At 35.4% G+C, this 22,522-nt stretch overlaps 1 protein-coding gene across 3 annotated transcripts in view; it reads right to left on the reverse strand.

Moving 5' to 3' along the window:
- Positions 1 to 2,724: 2,724 nt before the first annotated feature.
- SHCBP1 (SHC binding and spindle associated 1) overlaps positions 2,725 to 22,522 on the reverse strand; it is a gene marked incomplete at both ends in the record, with an annotated part of 36,555 nt that continues 16,757 nt past the window's right edge. For all 3 annotated transcript variants that reach the window (XM_082676359.1, XM_082676360.1, XM_082676358.1), the window contains 5 exons: positions 2,725 to 3,050; positions 4,610 to 4,751; positions 5,119 to 5,205; positions 19,174 to 19,292; positions 19,968 to 20,099. In XM_082676359.1, coding sequence (XP_082532485.1) covers positions 2,725 to 3,050; positions 4,610 to 4,751; positions 5,119 to 5,205; positions 19,174 to 19,292; positions 19,968 to 20,099 — 806 coding nt within the window. The remainder of the gene's footprint in view (positions 3,051 to 4,609; positions 4,752 to 5,118; positions 5,206 to 19,173; positions 19,293 to 19,967; positions 20,100 to 22,522) is intronic.

Consider the following 22,522-nt stretch of genomic DNA (forward strand, 5'->3'; position numbering starts at 1 on the left):
CACTGCTGGTAGGAAAGCAAAATGGGATAGCCACTTTGGAAGACAATTTGGAACTTTCTAATAAAGTAAAATGTGAACTTACTATACAGCTCAGCAATCCCACTCACAGGTATTTACCACCAGAGAAATAAAAACAGTATGTTCAGACAAAAACCTTTACCCAAATATTCTTAGCAACTTTATTCATAATAATCAAATACTACAAACAACCCATGTGGCCCATCAATGGGTGAATGAATACACAATACTCAATATCCACACAATGGAAAACTACTCAGCAATAAAAACAAACTACTGACACAGGAAACACATAGATGTATTTTAAGAGCATTATACTAAGCTTAAGAAGATGGACACAAAAGACTATATAATGAGTCATTCTTTTTATATGTAATTCTAGAAAAGGCAAAACTATGGTGACTGAAAGCAGATCAGAGGTTGCCAGGGTCCAAGGTTGGGGAGGGGGGGATTGACCGCAAAGAAAAATGAGAACTCTTAAAGATGACAGAAATTTTCAATATTGTGTTTGTGGTAGTAGTTACACAACTATATATATTTGTCAAGACTCAGAATTGTAGACTTAAAATTGATGATTTTTTATTATATCAAAAAAGCTGATAAATGGTAATAATAAAAAAAAAAGCAGCTCAATAGCCAAGAAGGTTTTGAAAAATAAGAATGGAATGGAAGTGAGGCTACATTTTCCTCAAGTCACTAGGAGGAAAAACAACTTACTACAATGCAGGATGGCTAGAAAACATTTTTTCTAGTCAAATGTGATTGAGTGCTAGTGAGCTGGAGCCTAGTAACAGAATATACATTTAGCTGGAGATTATCAGACAGGAGTTTTTAAGCCAGAGGGTCAACTGTAGGCAAACACGGGAATTCAGCACGATTCCAATTAAGTGGGGAAAAAATGAACTATTCAATAGACAATATCAAGAGAACTTGCTAACCATTTAGAAAAAAAGAGTTCTACACCATATCACACATAAAACCAAATTACAGATGGATTAGAAATGTGAATTTAAACAAGCCTACTTGTACTAGGAGATAATATAAAATATTTTTATAATCTTGTAATAGACAAGCCCTATGTAAACAAGTCACAAGACCCAGAAGAGCAGATTTTACTATACGTTAATACTTAAACCTCAAATAAATATTTTTTCCATGTCAGTGTTTTCACCTCAACTGTCAAATCCACATCCCTCCAGGGCTCTCTCTATACTCCATGGACTAAGTCATCTGAGATGCTCAACTCTCCCCAATAAGCAAAAGTACTCTATGTGACTTAAATAAGAATACACTAGGCCTATTCACTAATAGTTTATAATTTGAATAAAAATTAATGTAAGATTAGATTTAAACTAAGATAGAAATGAAATCTGAAAAACCATCATCCTATAATAAGGAACAATAAATAACTTACCTAGTTACTTGTCATTCTCTTGATACTCTAGCAAGTTACAAGAGAATATACAAAGTCTAAAATCTAAGATAAAAAGGAAATTTAATTGGAACACCAATTTGATTTTTTAAAGTTGAATAAATGGTTTTTAAATAAGTATTTGGCTCAAGTTGATGCAGAATTAATTAGCATTACTTTTGCAACAGGATTTCAAGAGTAAAAGAAAAATGCCTTTCAATGGTCAAACAAAAAAATCTAACATAAATCCTTCTACATTTAGTAGCATCTGAAAAATAAAATTATAATTTATTCAAATTTAAGAAATGACTTGACTGGGGAAAAATTTTAATACTCTGAAACACTAAAAAGATATCAAAATATTGTATGTATTTCAAAGGATAACACATGCTACACAGGCACTATGGCCCATAATGCAGTTGGAAAAATATACCAAGATTCAATTTATTATTTCATCATTATAATTTTAATCAGTAGGAATTTTAATGTCACATATACTTTTTAAAAACATAAATACTTTTAAAAGCTGTATTTTACAATATGATATCAAGAACACGGAGCTGATACAGGTTGTATAGGTAATCATTTTGACTATGTAAGAAATTTGATCAGAATACTGCTGGTGAAAGAAAATCACCTTTTTTTTAATCACTCATTCAGCAGTAGTGAAAATGCTCTATGTATGCATTGGCTCTGAATAACACGTTTCATTTCTGTTTCAAACCTGCTATGCTATTACTGTTTTGATGATTACATAGTTCAACATAAAAAGGCATTCCCACTCAGATTCTCAATAATAAGCCTGATAAGGGAGATAACCTCCCAATCATAAAAGCTTTTAAGACAAGTATTATGCAAATAAAGCATGGATATCAGACTCACTATAACTGGGATTAAAAAGACAACTATAAGAATACTGCACATTGATGCCTATTGCGTTTTTGTGCGCTCATCTTGCATTCCCTGCCTTTGTTCCTCCTCTTTGAAGTGCTAAAGTGTATTTATACTAGAAAGTTATTAATAGACTTAATATGAGAACTATGTGTTTGAAAAAGCAAGACTTTCTAGATAAGAAATCTCCAAATATTTTCTATTTTATGTTTTTTTGACCTTCTTTATAAAGAGAGTGTTTTATGTGCAACACCTGCAGACAGAAATAAATCTGTTTCACTCAAACCCAATCGAATATATCAGATACAAAATATAGACATGAAGCAAAGTATGATAGCAGCAGTGATTCTTGGGTGCAGCATGTGCAAAATCCAATATTTTGCTATCTATTTACATCACAGTGGTCAGAAGAGAAATGTGCCAAAACTCCCCTTCCCATTCCACTTGAACTGGTTCCCCACAATTGAAACAAACATCTCCTGTGACATTAAGTTGTCATCAGCTTGTGTGATCCCCAGTTCACTCAACCTTTTCTTCTTCAACTGGCCTTTTTGTGTGGAGGCAGCAACTAGTTCATTTACAATTTCACAATTGCCTTCGACTTGCTCAGAAACGTCAGCTCTCGCGTAAAGCTCCATTTTACCAGTTGCACATTCAATCAGCTCTTCTAGATCCACTCTTTCAGCTACATCTGCCTCTCCACTTGTCTGAACTTTAAATGTTTCATTTCCTGAAGAAACAAACAAATTATAACAAATAGAGTTAAATATACAAACTAACCCAACTAAAACATGTATTTCTACAGTCTATCAGAGCTTTCAAGTTTTTTCTGTTAAGGATTCCAGCTGTCATCTGACTGGACTTCACAAACTCTCTGCCATAAGTATCTCAACAAGCAGGTGTCTTAGTCTTCAAGGTCTCCTGACCCTAATACAAGATTACCAATTTTGAATTTTCTCTTTTTATCCTAGATCTCATCTACTCAACAGGCCCTTCCTGGATGTTTACTAAGCCCTGTATTAGAAGCTAGATGCAAAGATAAATAAAACTGCTATTTTCCCTAAAGGAACTCCCAATCTAGCAGCTTTATAAGTGACTGCCTGTGATGGCAGAATTCTAGATGGCCCCGTGATGCAGGGCCATCTGCCACTTGGTGTTACTTTCATAACTGTTAAATGGCAAAAGGACCTTGCAGATGTAATTAAGGTTACTAATCAGTTGATAACTCAGGTATACATAATCTAATCATATGAACCCTTTAATAGCAATGTTTTCCCTGGCTGGATGAAGAAGAGAAAAGCATAAAGAGATTCAGAGCATGAAAAAGATTTGAAGCAGGAGAGATCTGCTTTGAGGGAGGTCTTCTATTACTGAAATGGAGGGGGTTATGGGGCAAGGACCCAAGAGTGGTCCCTACAAGCTGAAAGCAATCCTCAGCCAACAGCCAACAAAAAAAGTAGAGACCTCTGTCTTATGACCTCAAGGAAATTGATTCTGCCGACAACATAAAGGAATTTGGAAGCAGATTCTCGCCCCAGAGCTTTCAGATAAGGGCCCCGCCCAGCTGATACCTCTTTCACCCTGTGAGACCCTAAGCAGATAACCCAGCCAAGCTCACCATAACTTCTGACCTACAGAACTGTGAGGAGAAAAAGAACTACCAGATAGCTGGAGTGGATCCTGAAGGATGACAAGGACTACTCATTATCCTTTAAACTTTCCTCACCTATGCCAATGCACAATCCTTCTCCATGACTGAGATTTCATAGTAATCTGGGTCATGGCTTGAAATTCATAAAATTCCCACTGTGTTAGATCAGCTTTGCTGCCAAGAAAGACAGCTGACAGGGAGGTATTTACTTTTACAAATAAAAACTAGAGGTGAACTCCATTATCCCCTCCAGTAAAATGCAGCCTTCAACCTGGCACATTCATCTTTCTGCCTCCATCCTTAACAAATGCCAGCAGGAACCACCATTGCTATCATATGCTCATCCTTATTCTATAAATTTACAGAAAGCCAAGCATGGTAAGAAGGGAACTGCAGGACCACAGAAACCACACATCAAAGGCTTTGACCAGCTGACTAGTTGACCTTGAAAGTTTCTTTCACTCCAAGATTCCATAATGTTATAGCTTTATCGAGTTTCTCTATCTCCATGCCTAAACATATGCTAGTTATCTTTTTTAAAGAGGAGAAGAAGATTAAGATCTTTAATCAGAGTTTAATGCTGAAATACAATAAATTAGGTCTGGTTTTTATTTTGAAAATTACTAAATATACCATACCTTCAGTTTCATCTTGGGCATTTTCTTGCAGGTCAGAGAAAATTGTAGGTTTCACCAAGACAACACCATAACCTTCATTATTATGTATGACATTATTCACCATGGTTATTTTGGGAATGTCATAATGTTCATCTAAGAAGTCCTGTGACATTGAAAACAAATATTTTAAGGAACTGTCACATTCAACACTGCCTGCTTTAGAAATCTCACTTTTTTCAGGCTATTCTAAAAATAAAATAGAAAGCTATGCTTATTAATACATGGTAGCACAATCTGAGCTCTGAGTGACACAGCATTCCTTTGTCATTTCTGCAGATCTATAGATAACAAAGTATTCTCACAAGAGACTTTCAACCACCAACTATTGATATTATTAAAATTTACATACTGTTTATGCTTTTCAAAACCAGAAAACAACAGGAACAACGTGGGAATTTAATAAAACATAATTATTTCTTAGGTAAAACCATTCTGACCTTTGGAAAGAGGGTGTCTCAGCAGGTGCTCACCTTAATGAGGATCCCTTCCTTGCAGTGATGGATCCCATTGTCACTCAGGGTGCACTTACTCCCGGGATATATTTCTATACCTGCACCCTACAAGTTACATTTTAAGGTAATGACAATCAGTTTAAAATAGGCAAGACTATAAAAGAAGGTTTGTCACTTCTTAGACTTTAATGCAGTGCAAATACAAAGTATTTTATAGAAAGTTTTATTAGGTATTTATAATCAACATTTCCATTTGCTTCATTTCCAGCAAGTTGTCTATCATTTATTACTTTCAAATACCACACGCACACACACACACACACACACAAAAACAATGGCTAAGAGTTTCAACACTTGATTACTATTTCACTCTCTTTCATCTGTGACAAATCAGTTTTCTGATTCTGCCAAAAAAAAGTCAGTTAACGATTATGTTGAAAGATACACTTATTAAAAATGACCATTCTCTCAGAAATACTCAGTTAGTTGGAGAACAGTGTTCAAATCTAGTAAAATATAGTAAAGCTGTAGATAGAAATAAGGCCCTATATTTTTAAAAGCACACCAGTTTAAAAATATCCCAACCTAACTTGAAAATCACTTCCATGAATTAAAATAATTAATGGTCCCCACTACTACATACATGTTAAATTAGTAACCAATTCAAGTGTCCTGTTTATACCTACAGAGTAACCAGAACAATCCATGCATTGCCCAATGCTCTCACATTGTCCCTTGGTACCACATGGTACCAACAAAAAAATTAACAATAATAGGAATGATTTCCTGATGCCATGCTAGGCACTTTAGTAAGTAAAAATGGTTCGGCTCAAACCTCTATGATTATTTAAAAATTCATTTTTGGAATAATTTCATACACAATATCCTAGATGCTATTAACCATTTATGACACATCTATTGCATGTATGTTAAGCTGTTTTCCTAGGAATAGGAGTGTGCCATGAGAAAACATTTATTATTACTTTCCCCTTTAGGGATTACGTTTTAGTAGTGGGATGGGTTTATGTAGTGGGATGGTCACTACACACAAACCTAACTCTCTGTAGAGTGGTCAAAAGATCTGGGAAATGGGCCTTTGGCTAAGATTTTCAGTTTATAGCTATATACAAAAAAAGATTTAGGGGCAATAACATTAAAAATACATACACAACGAAATAGTTAAAATTAAATATCAAATTATCAGGAATCATGTAAAAAAGAGAAGAATAATTTAAGCCACAGCCACTTAGTAAATGGGACAATCATGTTCGAAGTATGCTATGAAGCTGAACAGATATTCAGTAACTAAAAAGAAACTAAAGAGGCTGCCACTTCTAAGATAATGGTACAAGTAAAAACCATGGACATCATATATACAACAAACATAAGATGATTGATAAAGGCAGACCAGCTAGACACCTCAACACCTGAGGAATGACACCAACACATTGGTGCATTTCCTGGGTATTCTTTTTGCCTTATATTCCCAGACATGAAGCTAAAGAAGCTGGCAATCCATAAGTGCCAAACAGACCAGAAATGCCTCCCTAAAAGCCTGCTCTCTTTAGCCAAAGGACCAGGCAAGCCCAGAAAACTTTGAAACAGTAACAACTCTATTCTATCCAAACACCACAGGAAAAAAACTGGCCAACCCCCACCCATGCTGGCAAGTGCCAAGGGGAGCCTAGACTTCCACCCTCTTGAGGCTATGACTAGGCACCCCCACACCCACACTGGGATTTTCAGTTAAGGCCAAGGATTTTCATCCTCACAAGCTAGTAACAAGGTCCTCCCACTTGTGGAGACTACATATGGGACCTGCACTTGTATCTCCAACTGATAATAACAAGGTGCCACACCCCTTCCCTACTGGAGTGGTGTCAGAGCAGGCCCAGTGGAGGGTGTAACACTTTCACCATTGCCGGTAGTAACAAGACCACTGCCATGTGCCAGAGCATCAGTGGAGTCAGTAAGAAGCTGGAATTCTCACCCCCACCCAGGAGTAAGAAGGAGCTTCCCCACTCAACTTGGATGTCAATGGAGGCCAAATGGGGAACTTGGACTTCTACCTCCACCTGGCAGTAACAAGGGTAAGAGAAACCCAGCTAAAACAGAAGATGCAGATTCTCATAGTATAATATAAAACGTCCAGGTTTCAGTGGAAAATCACTTCTCATGCCAAGTGCCAAGAAGATGTCAAACTCAGTAAGATAATCAGTAAAAACCAAAACCAAGATGTCAGAGATGATGGAATTAGCTAACAAGGATTTTAAGGCAGCCAATTGCTTTAATGAGCAATTATGAATATACTTAAATGAAAAATATCAATAGCAGGCTGAACAAGAAAATAGAAAGTCTCATCAAAGAAATAGAAGATAAAAGAACCAAATGGAAATTTCAGAACTGAGAAATACCATAACTGAAATAAAAAGCTCAGTGGATGGGCACAACAGCAGAAAGGTAAGAACAGAGGAAAGAATTAGTGAAACAGAAGACAGAACAATAGAAATTATCCAGTCTGAACAACAGAGAGAAAACAGTCTGAAAAAGAAAAGTGAACCGAACCTCAGGGACCTATGGGACAATAACAAAAGATCCAAAATGTGTGTCATCAGAGTCCTAGAAGAAGAGAGGATGTGTGAAGCTAAAAAAAAATTCAAAGAAGAAATAGCTAAAAATTCCCAAATTTGGCAAGAGACAGTAAGCCTACAGACTCAAGAAGCTGAGAAAACCCCAAATGGGATAAGCTCAAAGAAATCCATTTCAAGATACATCATAATTAAACATAACACTGTCTAATGTGGTCTAATGTGTCTAGAAGTTTGAAAAGGAAATGTTGAAGATAATTATATTACAGACAGGGGATGGTAAAGAGACATTAGCAGTTCACTCAAACTGGTGAGATAACATCAGTAAACTGTGGTAAGTTATACATATAATGCAATACCTAGAGCAACCACTTAAAAAACTATACAAAGAGATACACTCAAAAACAAATGGAATTCTAAAAATGTTCAGGTAACCTACAGGATGGCAAAAAAATTAAAATGAAAAACAGAATAGAAAACAAAAAATAAAATGGCAGAATAAAGACTTAACAACAATAATTACACTAAATGTAAGTGGTCTAAATACAACAATTAAATGACAAAGACTGGGAAAGTGGATTAAAAAAACAAGATCCAGCTATGTGCTGTCTACAATTCATTTCAAACAGAACAATAAAGACAGGATGAAAATAAAAGTATGGAAAAAGATATACCATGCAGGGACTTTCCTGCTGGTCCAGTGGGTAAGACTTCACCTTCCAATGCAGGGGGTGTGGGTTCGATCCCTGGTCAGGGAGCTAAGATTCCACATGCCTCGCGGCCAAAAAACCAAAACATAAAATAGAAGCAATATTGTAACAAATTCGATAAGGACTTAAAAAATGATCCACATCAAAAAAATCTTGAAAAAAAATAGATATACCGTGCAAACTTTAATCAAAAGAAAGCAAGTGTGGCTCTATTAATATCAGATAAAGTAGAATTCAAAGCAAAAAAAATTACCAAAGATAGACAGTAACATTATATAATGATAAATAAGTTGGTTCACCAAAAAAAAAAAAGCAATACCAAATGGATATGCACCAAATAACAGAACTACAAAATATGTGTAGCAAAAACTAATAGGACTGAAAGGAGAAAGACAAATCCTAAATTATAGTAAGAGACTTTAACAATCCATCTCTCAAAAATTGAAACAACTAGACAGAAAATCAGAAAGAATATAGAAGAACTCAAAAACATTATCAACCAACCCGATCTAGTTGACATTTATACTCAATAACAGCAAAATACACATTTCCTTTCAAGGGCCTATGGAACATATACCAAGACAGACCATATCCTGTGCCATCAAAACAAACCTCAACAAAATTTTAAAAACTGAAGTCATACAGTGTGTTTTTTGACCACAATGGAATCAAACTAGAAATCAACAACAAAAGATAATAGTAAAACTCCAAATACTTGGAAGCAAAATAGCACACTTCTAAATACTGCATGGGTCAAAAATGAAAATACAACCTATCAAAATTTGCTAAATCAGTGCCAAGAGGGAAATTTATAGCATTTAAAGCATACATTCGAAAAGAGAAAAGTCTCAAATCAACAATCTAAGCTCTCACCCAAAGAACCTAGAGAAAGAGCAAAATAAACCCAGTGTAAACAGAAGGAAGGAAATAATAAAGACAAGAGCAAAAATAAATAAAATTGAAAACAGAATAGTGAAAATCAATGAAACAGAGTTGGCACTTTGAAAACACTTCAATGAAACTGACAAACCTTCAGCAAGATTCGCAAAGAAAAAAGGAAAAAAAGAGAGAGAGAGACTACACAAACTACTAATATCAAGAATGAAACAGGGGATATCACCACAGGCCCTGCAAACATCTAAAGAATCAGGGAACACCACAAACAGCTCTATACATTTGACAACTCAGAAGAAGAAATGGTCCACCTGAATCCCCAGGCTGGTGTGAGGCCTAAGAGGATGGGGGGCGGGGTGTGCAAGCAACATCCCTGCATGCAACATGGTGCATGTAGCAGGTGTGCCAGGAGCCCGCTGCCATCACTGTCAAATAGGAAAGCCCTTCACCACTGACTGGGTCCTGGTCACAAGGGCTCTATACCCTATGAGTGCATCCATTAATTCACCCAACATGAAATAGGTCATTGAATAGCCCTATAATTATTAAGGAAATTTAATCCATAACTTTTAAACTCCCAAAAAAGAAATCTCCAGGCCCAGATGATTTCACTGGAGAAATCTACCAAACGCTTAAAGAAGAATTAACACCAATTCTATACAATCACTTCCAGAAAACAGAAGAGGGAATACTTTCAAATTCATTTCATGAAGCTAGCATTACTCTGATAACAAAACCAGACAAAGACAGTACAAATAAGGAAAACTTCAGACCAATATCTCTCATGAATATAGACATATAAATTCCTAAGAAAATATTAGCAAATACAATTCAGCAATATATAAAGAATTATATACTATGACCAAGTGAGGCTTATTCCAGGGATGCAAGGATGGTTCAAAATTTGAAAATCAATCACTTGTAATCCACCAAAAATTGATGCAGGAAAAAAGCATCTGACAAAAGCCAAAACAAATTTATTATAAAAATTCTCAGAAAACAGAAATAAAGGAGAACTTCCTTAGTTTGATAAAGAATATTTACAAAAAACCTACAGTTAACCTTATACCGGTGGCAAATATGGCAAAGTAGGAAGACCCTGAGAACCTCCCCCAACAGGCACACCAAAATTAAACTATTTACCAGAGTGACTATCAATGAGAACAACCTGATGACTGGCAGAAAATATTTCCCACAATTAAAGTTATAAAGAAGGAACTGCAATGAGACAGATACAGGAGGGGCAGAGACCCAGTACAGTCAAGACCTATATCCCCAGGGTAGGCAACCCACAAAGAGGAATTAGGCAAAATGAGGTGACAGAGGATCATGTTCCAAGAGAAGGAACAAGATAAAAATCCCACAAGAACTAAGTGAAGTGGCGATAGACAATCCACCTGATAAAGAGTTCAAGGTAATGCTCAAAAGATGATCAAAGAACTCTGGAGAAACCTGGATGAGCATAAAGAGAAGTTTAACAAAGACTTAGAAAATATAAAGAAGAACCAAACAGAGATGAAATACAATAACTGAAATGAAAAATACACTAGAAGAAATCAATAGTAGATTAAATGATACAGAGTAACAAATCAGCTAGCTGAAAGACAGAGAGGTAGAAATCACTGAAGCTGAACACAGAAAAAGAATAAAAAGAAATGAGGACAGTTTAAGTGGCCTGTGGGACAACATTCACGTTATAAGAATCCCAGAAGGAGAACAAAGAGAGAAAGGCGTAGAGAACATACTTGAAGACATAAAAGCTGAAAATTTCCCTAACCTGGGAAACAGAAATCCAGGTCCAGGAAGCAGAGAGAGTCCCAAATAGGATCAAACCAAAGAGGGACCATATCAAGACACATTATAATTAAAATGGCAAAAATTAAATATAAAGAGAATATTAAAAACAGCAAGGGAAAAGCATCAACTTATGTACAAGGGAACTTCCATAAGGCTATCAGCTGACTTTTCAGCAGAAACTCTGAAAGCCAAAGGGTACAATATATTTAAAGTGATAAAAGGGAAAAACCTAAAATCAAGAATACTCCACCTGTGCAAAATAATCTGAAAAAATATACAGATATAAAAATGAATCATTTTGCTGTATAGCTGAAACTAACAAGATATCATATATCAACTATACTTCAATAATCAAAAAAGAAGAAATCCTGATATCAGACACCAGCTAATGAAAGGCTAGCATACTTCATGGTCCACCCAAAAGAAGAGAAAGGCAACAGGGATGGCCAGGGACAGATCAAGACACTCCTGGACTGGAACGTGGTGGGAAGGAAGACACCCTGTAGGGACAGTGAGGATAGAGAGGGTCAAGGAGAAAGCTGGAGCCCAAAGGATGCTTCCCACCATCCTGGTTACATCATTCCCTTCTTACTGAGATACAACTCACATACCATGCAATTCACCCACTTAAGTTTAATGTACCATTCAATGGTTTTTAGTATATTCAGAGTTGTGTAACCATTACCACAGTCAATGTTAAAACATTTTCATCACCTTACAAAGAGACCCTGTATCCTTCAGTTATTACCCCAATCCCCTCTTCCCCACCTTACTCCCAGCCCTAGGCAATCACTACTCTACTTTCTATCCATATAGATGTGGCTGTCCTGGACATTTCACATAAAATGAATTATACAATATGTTGGAAAAAAAAAAAAGAATACTTTATCTGGCAAGGCTTTCATTCAGATTTGATGGAGAGATCAAAAAGTTTATAGACAGCAAAAGCTAAAAGCATTCAGCACCACCAAGCCAGTTTTGCAAGAAATGTCAAAGGGAATTCTCTAAGCAAAAAAGAAAAGGCCACAACTAGAAACATGAAAATTATGAAAAGAAGAAGCTCATTGATAAAGACAATTATACAGTAAAGGTAGTAAATCAACCATGTACAAAGCTAGTAGGAAGATTAAAAGAAAAAAACAGTAAAATCATCTATATCTGCAATAAGTAGTTAAGGGATATACAAAACAAAAAGATGTAAAATATGATGTCAAAAAAACAGTAACTGTAGGGGGAGGGGAGTAAAACTGCAGGGTTGTTAAAATGTGTTTGAAATTCGGAGACCAGCAACTTAAAATAATCACATATACATAAAGATTGCTATATGTAAATCTCATGATAACCACAAATCAAAAATCTATAATAGATACACACAAAAAAAAGAGAAAGGAATCCAAACATAACACTAAAGATAGTCATCAAATCACAAGGGAAGAGACCAAAAGAAAAGAAAGGAACCATAAAGAACTGCAAAAACAACCCCCAAACAACTAACAAAATCACAATAAGTACATATCTATCAATAACTACTTTAAATGTAAATGGACTAAACATTCCAATTAAAAGACATAGAGTGGTTGAATGGATACAAAAGCAAGACCCGTATATATACTGCCTATAAGAAACTCACTTCAGATCTAAAGACACACAGACTGAAAGTGAGGGAATGAAAAAAGGTACTCCATGCAAATGTAAATGAAAAGAAAGCTGGGATAGCAATACTTATATCAGACAAAATAGACTTTAAAACAAAAACTGTAACAAGAGACAACAAAGGACATTATATAAAGATAAAGGGATAGATTCAACAAGGAGATATTTCAATTGTAAGCACTGACACATTTGGAGAATTTAAAGTAAGAAATTGACAGTAACACAATAATAGTAGGGTACTTAACACCCCATCAATGGATACATCATCCAGACAGAAAATCAATAAGGAAACACTGGTCAGATGAACTTAATAAATACATAGAGAACATTCCATCCAAAAGCAGCAGAAAACACATTCTTTTCAACTGCACATGGACAATTCTACAGGCCACAAAACAAATCTCAAAAATTTAGAAGACTGAAATCCTTTCAAGCATCTTCTCTGATCACAATGGTATGAGACTAGAAATCAACTACAAGAAAAAAAATGCAAAAAACACAAACATGTAGAGGCTAAACAATATGCTACTAAACAATGAGTCACTGAAGAAATCAAAGAAATAAAAAAATACCTGGAGACAGATGAAAATAGAAACACAATGATCCAAAATCTATGGGATGCAGCAAAAACAATTCCAAGAGGGAAGTTTATAGTGATACAAACCTACCTCAGAAAACAAGAAAAAATCTGAAATAAACAATAACCTTAAACCTAAAGGAACTAGAAAAAAAAACAAAATTCAAAGTTAGGACAAGGAAATAAATAATAAAGATCAGAGCACAAATAAATGAAATAGAGACTAAAATGCAATAGAAAAGATCAATGTAATTAAGAGCTAGTTCGTTGAAAAGATAAACAAAATTGATGAACCTTTAGCCAGACTCACAAAGAAAAAAGAAAGCCCAAATAAAATCAGAAATGAAAGAGGACAAGTTACAACTGACACCACAGAAATACAAAGGACCACATAAGACTACAAGGAACAATTATATGGCAATAAGATAGACAACCTAGAAAAAATGGATAAATCCCTAGAAATGTACAGTCTCCCAAGACCAAAACAGGAATAAATAGAAAATACGAATAGATCAATTACCAGTAATGAAATTAAATCAGTAATAAAAGAGCTCCCAACAAACGAAAGTCCAGGACCAGACAGCTTCACAGGTGAATTCTACCAAACATTTAAAGAAGAGTTAACACCTATCCTTCCTAAACTATCCCAAAAAATTGAAGAGGCACACTCAGAAACTCATTCTATGAGGCCAGCATCACCTTGATATCAGAATCAGAAAAAGATACCACAAAAAAACAAAAAAAATTACAGGCCAATATTCTTGACAGTCATAGATGCAAAAATCCTCAAAAAAATATTAGCAAACAGAATCCAATGATACATTAAAAGGATCATACACCATGATTAAGTGGGATTAATCTCAGGGATACAAGGATGGCTCAATATCCACAAATTAATCAACATGATACAACACATTAACAAATGAAAGAATAAAAAATCATTTGATCATCTCAGTTGATGCAGAGAAAACTGTGGACAAAATTCAATATCCATTTATGATAAAAACTCTCAACAAAGTATCCATTGGTGGAATATACCTTAATATAATGAATGACATATATGGCAAGCCCACAGCTAACACCATACTCAGTGGTGAAAAGCTGAAAGCATTTTCTCTAAGATCAGGAAAACATGACTAGGATGCCCACTCTTGCCATTTTTATTCATCGTAGTATTGAAAGTCTTAGCCCAAGCAATCAAACAAGAAATAAAAGAAATCCAAATTGGAAAAGAAGAAGTAAAACCATCACTGTTTTCAGATGACATGATACTATCCATAGAAAACCCTAAAGATGCCACCGAAAAACTACTAGAACTCATCAATGAATTTGGTAAAATTGCAGGATACAAAATTAACATACAGAAATCTGTTACATTTCCATACATTAACAACTATCAGAAAGAGAAATTAAGAAAACTATCCCATTTACAATCACATCAAAAAGAACACCTAGGAATAAATCTAACTAAGGAGGTAAAAGACCTATATTTATGGGACTTCCCTGGTGGTCCAGTGGTCAAGACTCTACGCTTCCACTGCAGGGGGCATGGATTCAATCCCTGGTCAGGGAACTAAGATCCTGCATGATGCATAGTGCAGCCAAAAAAAAAACAAAACAAAAGACCTATACTTAGAAAACTTAAAAAACTGATAAAAGAAATTGAAGATGACACAAACAGATGGAAAGATATACTGTGCTCATGGATTGGAAGAATACTTTTTAAATGATCATACTACTCAAGGCACTTTACAGATTCAAAGCAATTCCTATCAAAATACCAATGGCGTTTTCCACAGAACTAGAATAATTCTAAAATTTGTATGGAAAAACAAAGGACCCCAAATAGCCAAAACAATCTTGAGAAAGAACAACAAAACAAGCTCCCTGACCTCAAACTATACTACAAAGCTACAGTAATCAAAACAGTATGGTACTGGCACAACAGACACATAGATCAATGGTACAAATAGAGAGACCATAAATGAACCCCACCATCTGAACAATTAATCTACAGTAAAAGAGGCAAGAATATACAATGGAGAAAAGATAGCCTCTTTAACAGATGGTGTTGGGAAAACTGGACAGCTACACACAAAAGAATCAAACTAGACTACTTCTGGAAGAAAACAATGCCAGTGCCCTCTTTTACATTGGTCTGAGCAATATTTTTTAGATATGTCTCCTAAGGCAAGGGAAACAAAAGCAAAAATAAAGAAATGGGACTACATCAAACTAAAAAGCTTTTGCATAGCAAAGGAAATTATCAAGAAAACAAAAAGGCTGCCTACTGAATGGGAGAAGATATTTGCTAACAATATATCAGATAAGGGGTTAATATCCAAAATATACAAAGAACTCATACAGCTCAACATAAAAACAAAACAAAACAACTAGATTAAAAAATGGATCCTAATAAGACATTTTACCAAAGAAGACATAGAGATGGTCAACATGCACATGAAAAGGTGCTCAGCATAACTAATCAACAGGGAAATGCAAATCAAAATCACAATGAGATATCACCTCACACCTGTCAGAATGGCTATTAACAAAAAGACAATAAGCAGTAAGTGTTGCAAGGATGTGGAGAAAAGGAAATTGTAGCACACTGTTGGTAGGAATGTAAGTTGGTGCAGCCACTATGGAAAACAGTAAGGAGAGTCCTCTATAAATTAAAAACAGAACTACCATACAATCCAGCAATTCCACACCTGGGTATTTATATGAGAATACGAAAACACTAATTCAAAACAATATACGTACCTCAAAAAATGTATGTTCGTTGCAGCATTATTTACAATAGCCAAGATATGGAAGCAACCTAAGTGCCTAACAACAGATGAATGGATTAAAGAAGATGTAGTGTCACACACACACACAAATGGAATATTACTTGGCCATAAAAAAGAATGAAATCTTGCCATTTGCGACGACTAAGATGGACCTAGACAGTATTATACGAAGTGAAATAAGTTAGACAGAGAAAGACAAATAGTGTATGATTTCACTTATATGTGGAATCTAAAAAACAAAACAAACGAACAAACAAAACAGAAACAAAGTCATATATGCAGAGAACAAACAGGTGGTTGCCAGAGGGAAGAGCGGATGGGGAATTAAAAAAAAAGGTAATGATGTGAGGTAATGAATGCTTGACTGTGATGATCATTTCATAATGTATATTTATATGAAATCATCACATTGGACACCTTAAATATATAAAAGTTCTGTCAATTACACCTCAATAAAGCTGAAAAAGGATTTTTTTTAATTCTTAAAAAAGCAAAAAACACCTTATACTTAACAATACAATACTGAATACAGTCCCCCAATATCAAGACCAAGGTAAGGATATCTACTCTCACCACTCTTATTCAACACAAACGCTGGAAGTTCTAGTCAGTGCCATAAGGCAAGAAAAGGAAACCAAAGGTAAACAGACTGGAAAGGAAGAAATAAACTGTCTCTATTTGTAGATGACATGACTGTCTACATAGAAAAATTCCATGAAATCTATAAAAACACTCCTAGAACTAATAAGAAGGTTCAGCAAGGTCACAGGATATAAACAAACATACAAAAATCAATTGTATCTCAATATACTAGCAATAAGCACAATAAATTAAAAATATAATATCACTTACAATGAAATGTTTAGGTACAAATCTATAAAAACATATACAAGACTTGTACGTTGAAACTACACAATGCTGATGAAAAAAATCAAAGGTCTAAATAAATGGAGAGACATACCATGTTCACAGATTGGAAGACTCAACGTAAAAAAAGACGTCCATTCTCCCCACATTGATATATAGGTTTATTGAAAGTCCTATTAAAATCTTAGCAAGACTTTTTGTAGATACGAACAAGATATTTCTAGAATTTATATTGAAAGGCAAAGGAACTAGAATAGCTGCAACAATTTAAAAAAAAGACAAGTGAGAGTGGGAGGAATTATTCTACCAGAGAACCCAGAAATTGGCCCACAAAAACATACCCAAATTATTTTTGATAAAAATACAAAACCAGGGCTTCCCTGGTGGCACAGTGGGTGAGAGTCCGCCTGCCGATGCAGGGGACACGGGTTCGTGCCCCGGTCCGGGAGGATCCCACATGCCGCGGAGCGGCTCGTCCCGTCAGTCATGGCCACTGGGCCTGTGCATCCGGGGCCTGTGCTCCGCAGCAGGAGAGGCCACAGCAGTGAGAGGCCCGCATACCGCAAAAAAAAAAAAAAAACTATAAAAATACAAAACCAATTTATTTAAGGATAGACTTTTCAAGAAATGGTGCAGTTACCACTGGACATCCATAAGCAAATAAATGAACTTTGACCTAAAACTCACCTTATACCAAAATTAACTCAAAAATGGTTCATGACCTTAAATGTAAAATGTAAACTATAAAACTGAAAAAAAGAAAAAAAGGAGAAAATCTTTGCACCCTAGGGCTAGACAAAGAGTTCTTACACATAAAAGGAAAAATTGATAAATTGGGCTTCATCAAATTTTAAAACTTTGCTCTGCAAAAGCCCATGTGAAAATGATGAAAAAATAAGCTACAAACTAGCATAAGATATCTGTAAATGACATACCCAATTAGGGATTCATATCTAGAATTTATAAAGAACTCTTAAAACTCTATAGTAAAAAAGAACGAACAATCCAATTAGAAAATGGACAAAAGTCATGAATACACATTTCACTGAAGATAAGGATGGCAAATAAGCATATGAAAAATGTTCAACATCATTAACCACTAGGGAAATGCAAATTAAAACCACACACCTATCAGAATGGCTAAAATTAAAAAGTAGTGAAAATACCAAGTGCTGCTTAGGATATGGAGAAACTGGATCACTCAAACATTGCTAGTGGGAATGTAAACTGGTGCAATTACTCTGGAAAAGTTTGGCAGTTTCTTAAAGAAAGTAAGCATGCAACTAACCACGTGCCCTGCAACTGCATTCCTAGGCATTTACCCCAGAGAAATGAAAACGATGTTTGCACAAAAACCTGTACACCAATGTTTATAGCAGCTTTATTTACAAAAGCCAAAAACTGGAAACAATCCAGATGTCCTTCAACAAGTGAACAGTTAAACTGTGGAACAACCATACAAGGAATACTACTTAGCAATAAAAAAGAACAACCTATTGGTACATGCAACAACCTGGGTGAAGCTCCAGAGAACTGTGCTGAGTGAGAAAAGCCAATTCCAAAAGGTTGTATATTGTATGATTCTATTTATATAACATTCTTGAAATGATGAAATAACAGAAATGGAGAACAGATTAGCGTCTGCCTGTGATTAATGAAGTCAGAAGGAGAGGCACCTAGATATGGCTTTAAAGGGCAACATGGAGGATCCTTGTAGTGATGGAAATATTCAACTTGACTGAATCAATCTTATCCTGGTTGTGATACTGTACTATAGTTTTGGAAGATGTTACAATTAGATGAAACTGGTAAAGGATACACATACAGACTACCTCTGTATTACTTCTTACAACAGAATGTGAATCTACAATCTCAAAATAAAAATTTAATTTAAAAAAATCAACCCAGCCTCAGTTGCTACAACATCATTTACATAGTTACAACTTAAAGGGTCTAACCTCTTTTAAAGGTATGACAGAGAAACTGTGAGATTTATTATTTTCTTCCTAATCTCTGTTTTGAAAATGCTAAATAAGAAGAACCTTATACAGTTGAGTCTGGCTGACTTAGTACACGGAAGGATCTGAACTTCTTTGAAGAAAGGGAACAGGAGTATGCATTTACATCTTGTCCCAGGACATTTTATTTACTTATTTAGAACTTAAACTACTTCCCATAAGAGATTATCATACCTTGGCACCATATAAATCTGAGCTCTTCATTAAAAATTCTGCTGATGTTCGTACTGTGACTCCTGTAGTTTCACACTGCAAAACACAGTTTTCCAATGTAGTCTTGCCACGGTGAATAACTATGATGAAAACATGCAATCAAATACTTTAAGTAATGTGTCTTTTCCAATATTAGAAATGGCCTAGAGCTGATATTAGATACAGTCTAAATATTTCTCATTTAAACTCTGTTACTGGAATTATGAATTCATAATTTATAAAACAATGACTATTTTGAGTTATTTTCTATTGATAAAATCTAAAAGCAGCATTCTTAAAAAAGAATGACTTGCCCTCAGAAATGCAAAATCAAGTTAAAAAGCACTTCTCATTACAAAAAAAAATATCAGAAAGTAACTTTCATGACTACCTTAGAAGAGAGAAGAAAAGGAGGCCCAATTCAAAATAAGGGATACAAATCCCAGGAAATAAATACTATCACAATGTGAAGATAGCTGGTTTGAGTCCAGGGCTAAGTCAAATACAAAGAACACAGACCACAATACTGGAATGTTTTAAAAGAAAAAAAATGATCACACAGAAACAAATATTAAACTAACAAATTTTCAAGAATACATTGAACTATTTTTCACTTTAGAGTAAGCTTCCTCAGTCGTCAAGCTATGTACATAAATAATTAATCCGCCTTGCATACTACTCAAGAGTGGCATTTTATTAAATTCTATCTTTCAGGGAAAGTACAGTTTTCCTTCAAAGTCTGGAACAAATAATACATGAAATATTCAGATATTTACTTAAGATTCCTTCCACAGCATCATGCTGAACAAATTTTATGCTTGAGATTTTAATATCCACACCCGTACAATCCACAAAAGTGTCTCCTTTGCCTCTCTTTTCTATCACAATATCATCTGGTAGACCATATCCTAAGGAAGAGAGCAAGAACATTTAAGATAGGTGAGGGTAAATGTCTAAACACAAAATTTCTATGACAGATTCCTCTATTTCAAATGACTCCAAATGATATCTGAGACCAGTTAATCCAGTTACATTTAAATAAAATCTAATTATCTCTCCACATATCTTGCTTAATTTTTACCAAGGTATACAATTTTTAATAACAACTCCTCAAATTGCCAGCATATCAGGAAGACTACCCCCTATCAACCATCTCATACTAGTTTCAGCACTAAAGTCACTTACAAAACTGCTATTAAAAAAAATAGTAACAGAATGGCCATCATCAAAAAATCTACAAACAATAAATGCTGGAGAGGGTGTGGAGAAAAGGGAAACCTCTTGCACTGCTGGTGGGAACGTAAATTGATACAGCCACTATGGAGAACAGTATGGAAGTTCCTTAAAAAACTAAAAATAGAACTACCATATGACCTAGCAATCCCATTACTGGGCATATACCCTGAGAAAACCATAATTCAAAAAGAGTCATGTACCACAATGTTCATTGCAGCACTATTTACAATAGCCAGGACATGGAAGCAAACTAAGTGTCCATTGACAGATGAATGGATAAAGAAGATGTGGCACATATATATAACGGACTATTACTCAGCCATAAAAAGAAACGAAATTGAGTCATTTGTAGTGAAGTGTATGGACCTAGAGTCTGTCATACAGAGTGAAGTAAGTCAGAAAGAGAAAAACAAATATGGATGCTAACACATATATATGGAACCTAAAAAAAAAAAAAAAAAGCTTCTGAAGAACCCAGGGGCAGGACAGAAATAAAGATGCAGACATAGAGGATGGACTTGAGGACATGCGGAGGGGGAAGGGTAAGCTGGGACCAAGTGAGAGAGTGGCGTGGACATATATACACTAACAAATGTAAAATCGATAGTTAGTGGGAAGCAGCTGCATAGCACAGGGAGATCAGCTCGGTGCTTTGTGACCACCTAGAGGGGTGGGACAGGGAGGGTGGGAGGGAGATGCAAGAGGGAGGAGATATGGGGATATATGTATACATATAGCTGATTCACTTTGTTATAAAGCAGAAACTAACACACCATTGGAGAGCAATTATACTCCAATAAAGATGTTAAAAAATAAAAATAAATAAATAAGTTAAAAAAAATAGTAATAATCTAAGTACTCACAGCTGGGTCAGAGGGCTCTGAAGCTTTTAGCCCTACAAGTTTTTTATTTCCCAACTCTAAGATTCTATTATTCTATCATAATTAGGTTTGAAAAAGCCTAGGCATTTCTCAAGATTTTCTAAATTTTATATTCTCTTAAACAGATTGACAAAATCTGACAAACTGACTTAGAACAGTTTTAGCTATTGGAAAGATAGGTCTACCTTGTTAACCAATAAAAAACTTTGTTCTCTACAAATCTTTTTTTTTTTTTTTAACATCTTTATTGGGGTATAATTGCTTTACAATGGTGTGTTAGTTTCTGCTTTATAACAAAGTGAATCAGTTATACATATACATATGTTCCCATATCTCTTCCCTCTTGCATCTCCCTCCCTCCCACCCTCCCTATCCCACCCCTCCAGGCAGTCACAAAGCACCGAGCCAATATCCCTGTGCTATGCGGCTGCTTCCCACTAGCTACCTACCTTACGTTTGTTAGTGTATATATGTCCATGCCTCTCTCTCACCCTGTCATAGCTCACCCTTCCCCCTCCCCATATCCTCAAGTCCGTTCTCCAGTAGGTCTGTGTCTTTATTCCTGTCTTACCCCTAGGTTCTTCATGACATTTTTTTTTCTTAAATTCCATATATATGTGTTAGCATACGGTATTTGTCTTTTTCTTTCTGACTTACTTCACTCTGTATGACAGACTCTAGGTCTATCCAGCTCATTACAAATAGCTCAATTTCGTTTCTTTTTATGGCTGAGTAATATTCCGTTGTATATATGTGCCGCATCTTCTTTATCCATTCATCCGATGATGGGCACTTAGGTTGTTTCCATGTCCTGGCTATTATAAATAGAGCTGCAATGAACATTTTGGTACATGACTCTTCTTGAATTATGGTTTTCTCAGGGTATATGCCCAGTAGTAGGATCTACAAATCTTAATCAAACTAATAATACAGGTCAGACCTCTGAATGGGTTTATGAAAAACTGGAGTATCAGAAAACTAGAAAACCCTGCCTGACTTTTATCATAAAACAGAATCACACAGACAAAGCTTTAAGAAATAACTCTCACTGTCTAAAGCTGAGTCTTTGCTTGAGTAAATGAAAGCAGTGACAACATTAAACAGGCAAAGTCACTAAAGTTTTCTACACTTGAAGAGTACAGACAAGCCTTTGGGGACACTAGAGAATGCAAGAGGACTCCACACACAGGAATGCTACCAGTGGTGAATTCTGG

Source organism: Grampus griseus (genome assembly GCF_964374135.1).
Source record: "Grampus griseus genome assembly, chromosome: 19".
Classification (NCBI taxonomy): Eukaryota; Metazoa; Chordata; class Mammalia; order Artiodactyla; family Delphinidae; genus Grampus; species Grampus griseus.